The sequence below is a fragment of the Tenebrio molitor genome, chromosome 1 (assembly GCF_963966145.1).
Source record: "Tenebrio molitor chromosome 1, icTenMoli1.1, whole genome shotgun sequence".
NCBI lineage: Eukaryota > Metazoa > Arthropoda > Insecta > Coleoptera > Tenebrionidae > Tenebrio > Tenebrio molitor.
The window spans coordinates 742,819-755,050 of record NC_091046.1 but is presented as its reverse complement, the minus strand read 5'-3'; the positions used below and the strand labels follow the sequence as shown (position 1 = coordinate 755,050).

The 12,232-nt window shown below is 45.9% G+C and overlaps 1 protein-coding gene across 16 annotated transcripts in view; it reads right to left on the bottom strand.

Annotated features, from left to right (window-relative positions):
• Positions 1 to 12,232, bottom strand: part of PDZ-GEF (PDZ domain-containing guanine nucleotide exchange factor) — a 34,420-nt gene that overhangs the window by 7,417 nt on the left and 14,771 nt on the right. For 13 of the 16 annotated variants that reach the window (XM_069048390.1, XM_069048413.1, XM_069048423.1 and 10 more), the window contains exons 4-7: positions 3,254 to 3,329; positions 744 to 842; positions 489 to 692; positions 38 to 435 (exon numbers count right to left, since the gene is read on the bottom strand). In XM_069048390.1, coding sequence (XP_068904491.1) covers positions 38 to 435; positions 489 to 692; positions 744 to 842; positions 3,254 to 3,329 — 777 coding nt within the window. Of the gene's footprint in view, positions 1 to 37; positions 436 to 488; positions 693 to 743; positions 843 to 906; positions 1,126 to 3,253; positions 3,330 to 6,998; positions 7,283 to 11,502; positions 11,809 to 12,232 lie in introns of those variants that run through there. The other 3 variants (XM_069048479.1, XM_069048474.1, XM_069048459.1) reach the window with 3 other exon arrangements.

Here is a 12,232-nt window from a genome sequence, read left to right as displayed (position 1 = left end):
TAGAAAGAACACCTTGCGGGAGGTCGTCGAGACCCACCTGTGGTAGTCTTCCTGCAGGATGAAAACAAACTGACAGTCGTCACACTTGGTGATGAGAACTCCTTTGTGGTACTGTTTCTCCAAAACGGGCGAAACTCCGTAGCCGTCGCCTACGGTGAGGGTCTGACTCTCTTCCCCGGGTACCAAGACTTCCATGCAGCCGTTCACCACCACCGCCCAAGAGTCGAGTTCTTCTCCGTCGCTCAACACTTCCGTCCCGGCTTTGTCGATGGTCACGATCCTCATGGCAGAACACAGTTTCCTTCTCACAGCCAGCGTCATGTTGGTGAAGGCCTTCAGGTGCTGGATGAACTCCAGCAACATCTCGATTTCATCTTCGGTGCGGTTTTCAGTTCTTTCGAGACAGTCGCGGACCCGATCCCGGACTGTCAGACTCTGCGTGAAAATTTAATAAAACAAGGGGTCGACGTTTTGATTTTGCGACTCACGTCCATGCTCTCCCCCAGGTCGTCTTCTTCGTCGCTGTCGACTATGCTCTCCACTAACCCGGTGAAATCGATGTCGTCTCCGTCGAGTTCCGAGTGGTTTGAGGCCATCGTGTCTGAGCCGCTGTAGGCCGAACTCGTGTCCGAAGAGTGAGAACCTCGACTGCACTTGTGATAAAGACTCGGCCTCATCATGTTTTGGGCATACTGAACAAATCCGATCAGAATCGCAATCGACAAAATTCGAAAAGTACTCACCGCCTGATCTAGCATGATGTTGATGCCGCGATGCTGCGGATGATCCATTAGTGGCGAATTTTGTACTCTTCTACTTTGCTCGATGTCCGGATAATCGATCTGGAACAAGAAAACTGCTTGAGTCTCGATCCTCACCCCCGACGCACTCCCTCCGCGCGACTACCTCGAAGCTGCTGCTCGAATTCGGCCACGACAGCGTCTTCCACCTCGTTCTCCGCTTTATTTTCGCGTTTTCTAACGTGTGATGGGTCGACCTCCGCAGAGTCACCGTCGAGACCCGCCTTTCCCGAAACGTTTCCCCAACTCGCACCGCGTGTTTCAACATTTTCACCCTTTCAATCCGACACTCGCCGAAACATCCCAGCTTCTGGCCGTCGCGACCTTTTTTCTTCGTTCGTCGTTTCCTTCCGGTCGAGATAAAAGCGTCCCACGTGAACCTCCGATAAACAACGAATTTTCCACGATTCAACGCGTCTAGTCAGATAGATTTTATTCCAGGAATCTGCGAATCTGTTCGAGAACGCGGATTAACTTTCGCTCGTTCTCACCCCGATTTTCCGACTCGGTTCGATTAAAACGCCACACTGAATTGGATCACGATTTATTTTAATTAAACCAAACCGCCGAAAGCGCGTGGCGGAAATGTCTCTTCCTGCAGTAGTACTCATGATTTTTTTTTAACGTCGTTCCAGGAAGAAATGCTATAAATAACGGACAACAACAACCTGTACCCGAGGAAAACACGAAAACCCAACCGGAAGATGGCGTTTACATCTTCAAAAGTACAAACTGTTGTGATCTAAGGGATTATCACGGTGTTTTTGGAGGTCACACCCCTTTTCTCTATTGTAAAATCGTGTAGTACTTGGATAACGTCTGATTCAAACAGGTCGTGACCGTGTTATATGGAGCAAAAGGTCGAAGGTTACAGGCAGTTCATCATGGGTTGCTAAGCGACGCCGCCCCCTTGACAAACAACTGTGTCGGTGGTGCGGATTGCACGGTAATTGGCCGATGTGTCGAACAAAAGCACTCGGACAGGTATGGATTTTGTTCCTAATGGGAAAAGAATACCGTCGACCGTGTCCTTCCACAAGAAAAAATTAAAATAATGGAAGGAGACGCTTTTAGATCGTGTCGATAATTGCTGCCCACTCGTGTCGTCGACTGGCGTCATCGGAATTGCGTTACAAACATTAATCGTTTGCCACTACTGATTAGAGGAGATGGTAAAATGAGTTCCCTCAGAAGCGGAATGGGCGTTCGATATCTAAATTTTCCGACTGCGTGAAATTATGTTACGATCCGAGCGTCCGTCGTAAACAAAACTTTATTTTAACCCAATTTTCGAATAATTTAGAACAACGAGGAATTTAGTAGTTATCCAAGTCGTAAACAGTGTTGCATGGTGAGCGAGTACACGAAACAACCACAATTAAGTTTTATGGGTCCATTAGATCGGCCCGTGATAACGTCGCGTTATTAAAAAACGCAGACCAGAACACGCTTTTAAACAACACGCACAAACAACTCCGGTTCTCTCAAAGAAAACAAATCAAGACAAATTAAATGCGATATTTCAGCTTTAAATCCAAGCCGTTCGAGAAAAAGAAACTGTAAGGATTCACAAAAGCCGTTGGCTGCCGGCCAGAACAAGAAACCCCAAGCTTCTGCATTCCTGTTGACTTTTTACACGGAACCGAGTTAATCTGAAGGTGCGAATAAGGTGAGGTCTTGCGGAGGACTCTGTTATTTACCACGAATTTACGAAGCAAACAGGCGATTAAAACGCCAAAGACGCGCGTCTCATCAGCCATAACGGGCAAAAACAGCGAAGAAAGAGACAGCCGGACCGACGCCCAATTATGCACACGAGTGGACACTTAATCACTGCAGACAATTTCAAATTGCCGGCTTAAAATAGTAAATCCGGGGGAGATCTCCCCCAAGATATGAGCCGGAATTCGCCACTGGCTCCAGTCCAGAAACAAGAAGTTATTTGTTCTACTCGTTTGCAATTTTTACAAAAGCGGTGACTCTTCTCTTTGGACTCGACCAATTAATCGAAACGATTTTTTTATCAATCAATCCAATAGGGCTCCGCCCCCGGTCCAAAACGCGAATTTGATCTTCTTCGAGATTTGCATACTCGATCTGAAAATAATGCGTCCGCTTAGTCACTCGAGTGTTATCATGGAAACGGTCGGCGCCACGGCCACATTCTTCTCGGCGAAAGACGATAAGACAACATCTCCAAACAATAGTCCCTACAAAATGTCAATTACTCAACGATGATGTTATTATGAAGAGAAACAGCGTTCGCGGTACCGACGTTGCGAATTATTCCGCTAATTAGCCAATCGAGGAAGGAAATGATATAATAATTTTAGAAAACGGGGAACGCTCTGCTTCACGCCGACGCCACCAAAACAAACGGTCGCAATTAGGGAGTGCAGGAAAGTGTGCTCAATTATTTTCGTTATTTAACGAGCACCGAGGGTTGTACTTACCACGATCATCTCTGACGGTTCGAGGACGAAACAGACGTTCTGTCGGCGAGCGCTGCCCCCTGTTCTCTTGCCGAAACTGAAAGAATAATTGATGATTTAGTTGAGGGGATGACACCGAGACGGTGGAGAAGATGGACGAGTCCAGAGAAAAGGTGCGACCCTTATCGAACGATTCTGGAATCATCCAAGAACGAGACTAATTCGCAAAAATAATTCAACTCTTTGGCCCACACGTACAGAACCTTCAGGTGGGTGGATCCCCGATAGTTTATTTTTAATCCTGGGCCACTCGCCTCGCCGATAACAAACGCTAAATCTCTATCTGGCCGCACATTCGAAAAGCAAAAGTTGTTCCACAGGTGCTTTCCGAAAGATTACGCAACCGCCAAACTAGTTTTTACGTAAACAATAATTACCCGGCGATCGGCAATAATGATTTTTTATTATTTGTGGCGATTATACCTGGCGGTAATTATTAGCTTCTTGATAGATTTTTTAAATTGCTCGCTCGAGATAAACCTCCGTTATAAAAATACGCTCAACAATCTGCCCCGAGCGGCACGGGTCATTTTTGACCCACCCCCATCCAGATCTCTCGTTTAATTAGCAATCTGTGCCGTAACGTTATTTCACAGTCCCAATTTGGTAAAGAGGCAATGAAAGCCGTTTAATTAGTCGACGTTCCGATCGGCCACCCCTTGTCTCTGGAGTTTTCAACCTCCCCGTTTTAGTTATCCAATTAGAGTCAAGTGGTGCGGCCACGTAACCCTCACATAAAACGGCTTTGGAGCCGAGATTGTTGGCGAATAAATCGACGTCGTCGGTGCAACCCTAAAACTCGTGTCCGAACCGAGCGGGGCATCCGCGATCGATAAAATAGGAAAAAATCGAGGACGCACCCCTAAAATATACACCGCAGAAAGAAAACACTTGCTCCGACCGCACGAAACTAAAAACAATCGAAAAATCTGTTGCAATCACTCTTAATTGCCAGATTTTATCTTCCACTCCTTCAGCTGTACATTAATCTCTTTTGTTCTTTTGCGTGGTTTGAATTTTGTTTTCTCTTTCTCCACTCTTGTTGTGCACTCGCACCAGCGCCAATGCCCTCTTTCATCGCTTCCTTCTTTAATATTCTCTTTGCGCTTCTTGTCCATTTCCTTCACCGACACCACCTCAGGTGTTGAACTCATTCACTTGCTCGACGTCCAACCTCTTGTTGTTCTTTTCCTTATTTTGGTACAAAACTGATAAAAACTACGCTTCCTTTATCTCCACATTCGGATGGACTTACATCCGCTTTGTGACGGCACGTATGACACGACACTGTGACGTCAAAAAAAAAACCTTTTCCGGTACGATAACATGGAGACATCTCCCAGTGATTCACGATGATTAAAGACGATGAGTAACTAAGGCGGGAAAATTTTCAAAATTGTTCAATTCAGTGTCCGAGTATTGATCAGGTCGAGATTTTAATTCGAGGCGAACGCGATGGCACGCCGGAATTGTGTCAATAATAATAGAATTCTCCCTTACTGCGAGATATTAATAAGATGGGCCCGTCCCCGAAGATCACTTTGACACTTCACGAATGGTATTTGTGCGTTTCTTGTTTAAATTAGCGGGAAGCAATTTTTATTCGTCGATCGGTGGATTTTGTAAGTGGGACGTCCTAATTTCGTTGCATCAATAGAATCGGTTTAGATTTTTTCTATTTAGGCTACGCTTATAATATACAGTATGACCTGGATAAAAGTGGTCGTTGGTAAAGTCTCGTTGCGAATTATAACCGCAGCCAATCAGCTTTGTTTGACGGTTACTCCGACAACTTTTTTTGTCCTGATAAGAAAAATACACACGGGGTAAACTCGAGACTACTTCCATTTGAACGGAGTGTCTTTATCGATTTCTACAAACATCTATTGTAAATATCAACTGATGGGATTACTTTCAAGAAAATTGCAAGTGCTGGTTGGGCGCACAAAACGCAGCGTCCGACTCCGGCAATGAGATCCAAATTTAAGCAAATTTATACAGAAAATGTACAATGAATGCTTGCGGTAAGAGACCGTGACCGCAATTTGAATCCGCCCTTGCGGCTGGACCTTTAAACGCCGAAGAATGCGTTTGTTTTCCTGTCTTGACCGACCATTCGGGCCAACTCCACCGACGCATTCCCACCCGTTCGGACACGACAGTCGCTTTGTCTTCCTGACATGAAATTTCCACGGTTGGGGGCCCGCGTGAAACCGTCATTTCACCCATTTTAACTGGCTCGCACGGTATATCCTTGCGCACGCGACGCAACAAGCTCTTGGCCAAGCCGAGTTTTCACTCAAATGACCACCAACAATATGAAAAAACGACATTGTTCGTGACTTTCCTTCGGCAACACCTTCGTTTCGACATTTCACCTGAACAAACATCTCTCCAATTAGGCGAAGTGGAAATGCGTCCGACTCGGTCATTTTTAGAAAGCGGCAATTTTCAAAACGGTGACCTAGAAAGGCAGCGTGCACCCGGTCATTTTCGAATGCACTTCTTGTGTCGAAACAGAAAGGAATGTGGATGTTCCGTCGTGTCAGCTTTTCGATTCGGATCGCGGGGGTCGACTTTTTTGGCAGAAATATTCCACGCGGCCTTCTCCGTCGACCGTGAAAATTAATTCGGTCCCATCATAGATAATTTAGCGCGCGGAAGCTTCGTTATTAATGCAGGGAGGATGGGCGTTATCCGGCCGTGATCTAATTTTCGTGAGAATCGTTCCGAATTGTGATGCAAAAGGGAGACTCTTTTCAGAAAACCGGAACGGTCGAGGATTATTCCTAGCCTTGTCCACAGAGCGTGAATCATTTCCTGCAACACCTACGAAACGTCGGACTCGCACTGTTGTTACACCATTCGAATTTGTCTGTTCTTTAATGAATCGTCTCGACTTACGGCTCAATCAGCCGGGATGGTACCAGCACACGGCATTCAGGTCACTGCACTTGTACGGTACTTAGATATGAAACAGATGCGACACCCGGATTTTTATTATTTTATTATCTCGAGTCTTGTCAGTGATTTCATACTTTGATGGTTTTTGTTAATTCGCGGTTTCTCCGAATAAAAATGGCGCCGTAATTCCACAGCTACCACGTCATTACGTCAATATTTATTATTTCTGCTTATACGTGCAAAATATGTACTGCTAAATTTGATCGGATATCTGTTTGCTTTAAACTTTATTTGCCCTTTTTCGCAATTTTCTTGATATCACTTGACTAGGTGCAGCCTGGTCCTATATTGACAGGTGTCGCCTGTACATGTCCAAACAAATTTCTCCGGTTCGCTCTTGTCTTCTTTGTTGTCGTCAAAATCGTTTCACAGCGATCACGCTACGTTTCTCGAAACCGCCATAAACAATAGACGTAACGTGTGCTCCGGGAGTCTGGCGAACCATCTGAAAAAGTTTAGAGAAACGTGAGTGTATTTGTTTATTTACGCTATCTGCGAATCGACAGTTGAATGCGGGCCATCGAACTATAATAATAGCCCCATAAATCGGCCCCGGCCCAACTCATTCCGATCGAACTCGCCTCGCGATCCTCTTTGTTTGGCATTTTTCACCACCGAATTAGAACAGCGGTGCCAGAGAGGGAACCGCACCTTCTTTGGCTCGTTTTCTCTCGACAATTTCACCTTCCCAGAAAAAGGAACATCTCTACAACTCAGCCTTGGATCTGTTCATGACACGAACCGGTGGCGTGTCCTGGGCCGCATCCATCCAAGGGGTCACTTGTCGTTGGCACCCTCGCCTCCCGATTCCTAATCGCTGACGGTGGGAACGACACGGAAGAGGTCGACTCTCTTCGTTTACTTGTAATTACCAAAACAGTTTCGTCTCTCGGTTCCTATCGTCTCCGTCCTCCTCCCGCTCGCACCTCTTCTTCGTCTCGCTTGGAATTGATCGTGCCGCGAGAGTGGGTCGTGCCCGTACAGGTTTATCAGATTAAAAAGATCGTAATGGGGATGGGTCTCTCTGAATCGAATCTCTCTACCACCTACAATCAGTGAGCAACCTTCCGTTGGCCTTGCGGCGGTGATCGGTTTTCACCATTTTCGGTCCACCAGTCAACAGTCTCGCTAATTGCTGTACGCTGAATGACATGAGAAAGAAAGCGGCCGTATTGTTATCCAGTCATTCATCACCGTTGGTCGCCTCTTCGGATTGAACTTCGCACAAGACCGAGCCGTTTTAGGTCACCTCTCGGCGAATCATAAATCAGTTATCTCGGAGTGAAAGCTGCATTTTCTCATGTAATTAGATGGAGATTACTTACATAACAATTAAGCTTTTTAACGAACACGCAGGAAGCGCTTTCTCGCCAAACTGTTTTTTCTTCATGATTCGCCGTCAGTTGAAAATTTGTAACGAACCTGTCTTCCACACCCCAAGTATTTCCGGAAACGTATCCATTATATAAGACTTTTTATCCGCTCCTCTTGGATAAACGTCTGCTTTTGAAGGTTGTTTTGATACCGTGTCAGTTCGAGTGAATGTGTTTGAAAAAAAGTTGTATAATCTCTGTAATCGCTATAAATTGAACACCTAATATGTAATTTGCGTTCGGTATTCAAATTAGAGTCGGCAAAAAATCCACCTGGGGATATGGGCGCAGACGTGGCGAACCTCTGCGAATTCCGACTCGAAACCAGAAATGTCGAGAGGATTTAAATTTGGAAGCACGGTGAGGCTCGCCTCCCATCTGGAGTTCGTGCGCTGTGCGGTGTTCGACCGGAAATGACGGAAGTTCTTCGATTCCACGGAGAGTCTTTGAATCTTCTCGTGAACACCGTTTTTGACGATCTTTCGGTAACAAAACGGAATGCGGTAATTAAAAGCATCAGTTGAGACGTACGGCCTGACAGCTCTACAGCACGAGGTCTGCACGGTCATTACCACTCTGATGGGAACGTAATTAGAGAAAAAATTCACCGTACGAGCAACTCCATCGATCATTGTCTCAAAAAATCTAGTCCCGACGAGCTCCTCCGCATTCTGCGTGTGCTTCCAGGACAATTTTGCAACTCCACGCGAGTTAGAAGTTGAATAATTACGACCAATTCCTATTCACGTCGGACGCTTCGTGTCTACACCACTCGCAATTTAACTTCTCCAATTTGTTCGTGTCTATTGAACAAACTCCTATATACGAGTTATGTAATGACGTAGAGGTGCAATTGCAGAATTCTGACGACATTAGTTTCGTAGTTCGGTCCTCGAGGTGGTAGTCAGGCAATAAAATTTCATCGTTGAACTAATATTGTCGCAGACTTCCTACCCGAAGGGTTGTTAAGGTCAACATCGAGCTACAGCACCAGCCTATCCCGCACATTATTGTATGTCAACTGCGCCCACTTGCTTCGAAAGGGCTCAATTCGGCTTATCCGAGATTTTATCGAACCCACTTTCATCCCGTCCGCATTTTTTTCCTTAAGCAAACACCTCTTTTGTATGTGAACCGGGTGTGGCATTACGTATATCATTTTCATCGAGTTTATGCGCATCGCGTAAAACCACCGTTCGACTGTCCCCTAAAAACGCAAGGGCGTGGAAGAACCACATCGCCTCCAATCAAGCGTTATTGACTATTAATAATTCACCATCGGAGCCGGATAATGCGCCACAGTAATCGAATCAAGTCACAAAGACGTCGACGTCGCAGATACATTTTTCGTCGATATGTATGCGGGGGATGGCGCGACGTCAACGGAAACCGTAGGTGTAGATATCAACAAGCCGAGGGGTCTCACCCTCGCCTCATCCATCACTCTTTATTTTCGAGGGGAAACTTCGGGATTCGGGAAAATCCGACCGGAAATGACTAATTCGCCAGCTTTATGGGAGAAACTGGAAACTGTGACAATGCGAAATGTCCGCTTTTCTAATTAGGCGATCAAGACAAGTGAACACTACCGCTGCACCGGAGAAAGCCAATTACGGAGGCGATTTATGGTTACTGGAAAGGCGGTGACGGACGAGCTGGATCGAAGCCGAAAAGGTAATGGCAACGGATTCCAGAAAAAACCAAATACGATGCAATAATACTAAAAAGCGTCCGATTCTCGGATTGCACAGTTTCCGTTTCCTTCCCCTCTTCGACTCTTGCTTTCCTTATCTTTTTTGCACCCATCGAACGTTAGAACTAATCGGAGCGTGTCGTGGAAGTACTGTTGGATCACGATCTATTCCGCGACAAACTGTTATGTGTGCATCGATTGTCGAAACGTTCGCTCTTCTCGTACGATTTCGCTAAAATTCTGCATCCAGAATCCATCCTGCGGATGACACTTCCGCTCCAGATGGCAAACCGACGTCACTCCACCATAAACAAAGACCAATGTTTACGATCAAAGAACGGCCTTCGTTTTTACGTTGGAAGCTTCCGTCGATTGGCAGCGCGATGATGTTTAATATATCACACGAAAAACTTTCCTTTGAATCGATCAATAAATCCGGTCCATCTTTTCCTTCTGACATTTATCGACTAATATTTACATAAAACTTTCGCGTTTCTCTTTATTGTCGAATCGACAGAGCTGACTGACCGAACCAGAACAGCGAGAAATTCCTCTCGAAAATGTGGTCCTTCGAACCGGATTGTTTTTGCAATTGTTATGCTGCGAAAGCGCGCAAAGTTCACAGAACAAGCGAACGCTGCCAGAATACCAACAGTCTCAGCATGACGAGAGTCATTGCGTTTTGTAACAACAACACCGACACGCATTTTTATTCCGTCTTGTTTACTCGAGTGCCGGCGGAAGGAAGCGGCCGTCGATGCCATCATTAAGCGACAAAATCTGTGTGACAGATACCCAAACGTGACGTCACCGCTGATGGATACGTTGTGACGAAGAAGCGGCTGACGGACGACAAAAGTGTGTCGTCGAAGAGGAAGCGCCTACTTTCCAATACATCTTTGGAATTGTTTGTGTGTCTGCGTGCACTCGGGGGTCAAGACACCTCGACTATCGAGCATTGCGACGTATGCACCATGCAATTAAAACTAATAAAATTAATTACCACCGCCGCTCGACGACTAATTTCGTAAGATCCCACGTGAACTGTCGGCGGTATTTACGCCAAGTGAACGCAACAACGAGGGAGAGCGACAGGTGACGGGGGCCCGTAACGCAACATAAGGAAGTGAGGGATGAAGCGGTGACTCATTCGGCCGAGCTGGGGCCCCCTTCGGGCTCCGTGATCGCCGGAAATTGAAAAACGGCACCCTTGGAAAGACGATTGTAGACTGTGACAAGCAGGTATTGTGTTGTCTAGAGCGATAGACAAGTGAGGCCGAGATAATCGTCGAATTTCACATTATTACGGAGAAAATGTCTGCAGCGTTGTGTCCTGGAACCCGAGAATAAAAGTATCGACAGTGCACTGTGGTGATGGTTTCGATCGAAGACACCTGTATGATGGCAATGCGAAGATCCCTCCGCCAATAAAAGATCTAATCGTGATCCCTTCCAGTGAAAATAAGGCCAGCAGAAGTGATAACAATGTGCTCTCCATCGTTATGGACACTTCTTATCTCTCGACTAGGCCGTTATCTCGATCTCGCGCTTCCTCTTCTCCAGTTTCATTGAAGACAACGTTCGGATAAGGACTTCCCCTATCTTTGCGAAACGATAAAATTTCCAAACCGAATCGTAGCGGAGCGTTCGAAAAAACGTGACCCTTTCAGTACACCACGCGTAACACGGAAATTTTGAGGTCACCATCTTGTTGTTGACGTGTGTCAAATGTGACAATTGACACAGTGTCGATTTTGACGTTTCGACACGAAACCGTGGACCACTGGGATCTGACGCAAACTTCTGTTGACATTAATAATAATTATTGTTTATCGTGAACGGCACGAAGAATAATAGCAGTCGATTGTGAAGGTCGCCGTTTCGCTCTCCTCAATTTCCAAATCGACCATAATTATTGTTAATCGTGGAGCAGAAAAAAACAAAAACCGGGCGAGGCTGATGACAAAGTGTTAATTAACGAGCAAATACGCGACCGAGAGATGATCGCACGTGATTATTTCTTAGTCTCGTCATTTACATAAAATTAGCGTTGATCTGCCAGAGCACACCTCCAGCACGGCGATGGCATCGCAGTCACCTATTTCTATTGTTTCGACTTTGAGCTGTCAAATTTGGAATTCCACAAGAACCGCGTTCATAACGAAAACAAGTTTCTTTACCCATTGTGGAAACTCCTGAGCCGCTACTATCCAAAATAATCCATAAACAACGTGCACTGGCCGAAAACACTGAACAAAACGAGAGGTGTAGGTAGAAAAATTTCAACTGTTTCCCACGAAATATCGTCGCCAACTGTGTTCACATTCACAACGCAGAGTCACACACGAAACACGGACGTTGCGAACAATACCACATCGAAACTATACTCGGTGAAAATTCTAACCAAAAACACACATCCGGAGGCGGCTCCGGACCAAACCTACTCCAAACAAACGTGCAACAAACAACTCTGACGGGAACGAAATTCTCAGGCGGTCAGATCGGCGACGGCAGCGCCACCGCGGGGAATGCGACAAACACGAGAACACAAAATCGGAAATGGTCGGACGAGTCGGAAATGACGACAAACGACAAATTTACAACAAAATTGGAGGAGTTCGTCGACAAATTAGGTCTACGGTGCACGACAAGCTTGGAAAATAAATTTGAGCGATTAACGTGTGAAATGTGTGCATTTTTACTGGGCCGAACGTGGCCGAACGGGTCTGGTTCGTCCGTGTCCGAATGAACCGTCACTCCCAGAAGTCGTAAAACAATTTCGTTTGTCAAATTGGATGTGCAGTGAACCCAAAACGTGCACGGCTCTTAGATTTTTTCGTCCCAACCAGGAACGCATTTTAATAAATTAAATATTGCAGCCACCCACTAGACTCCGCTGCACGCTTAGAC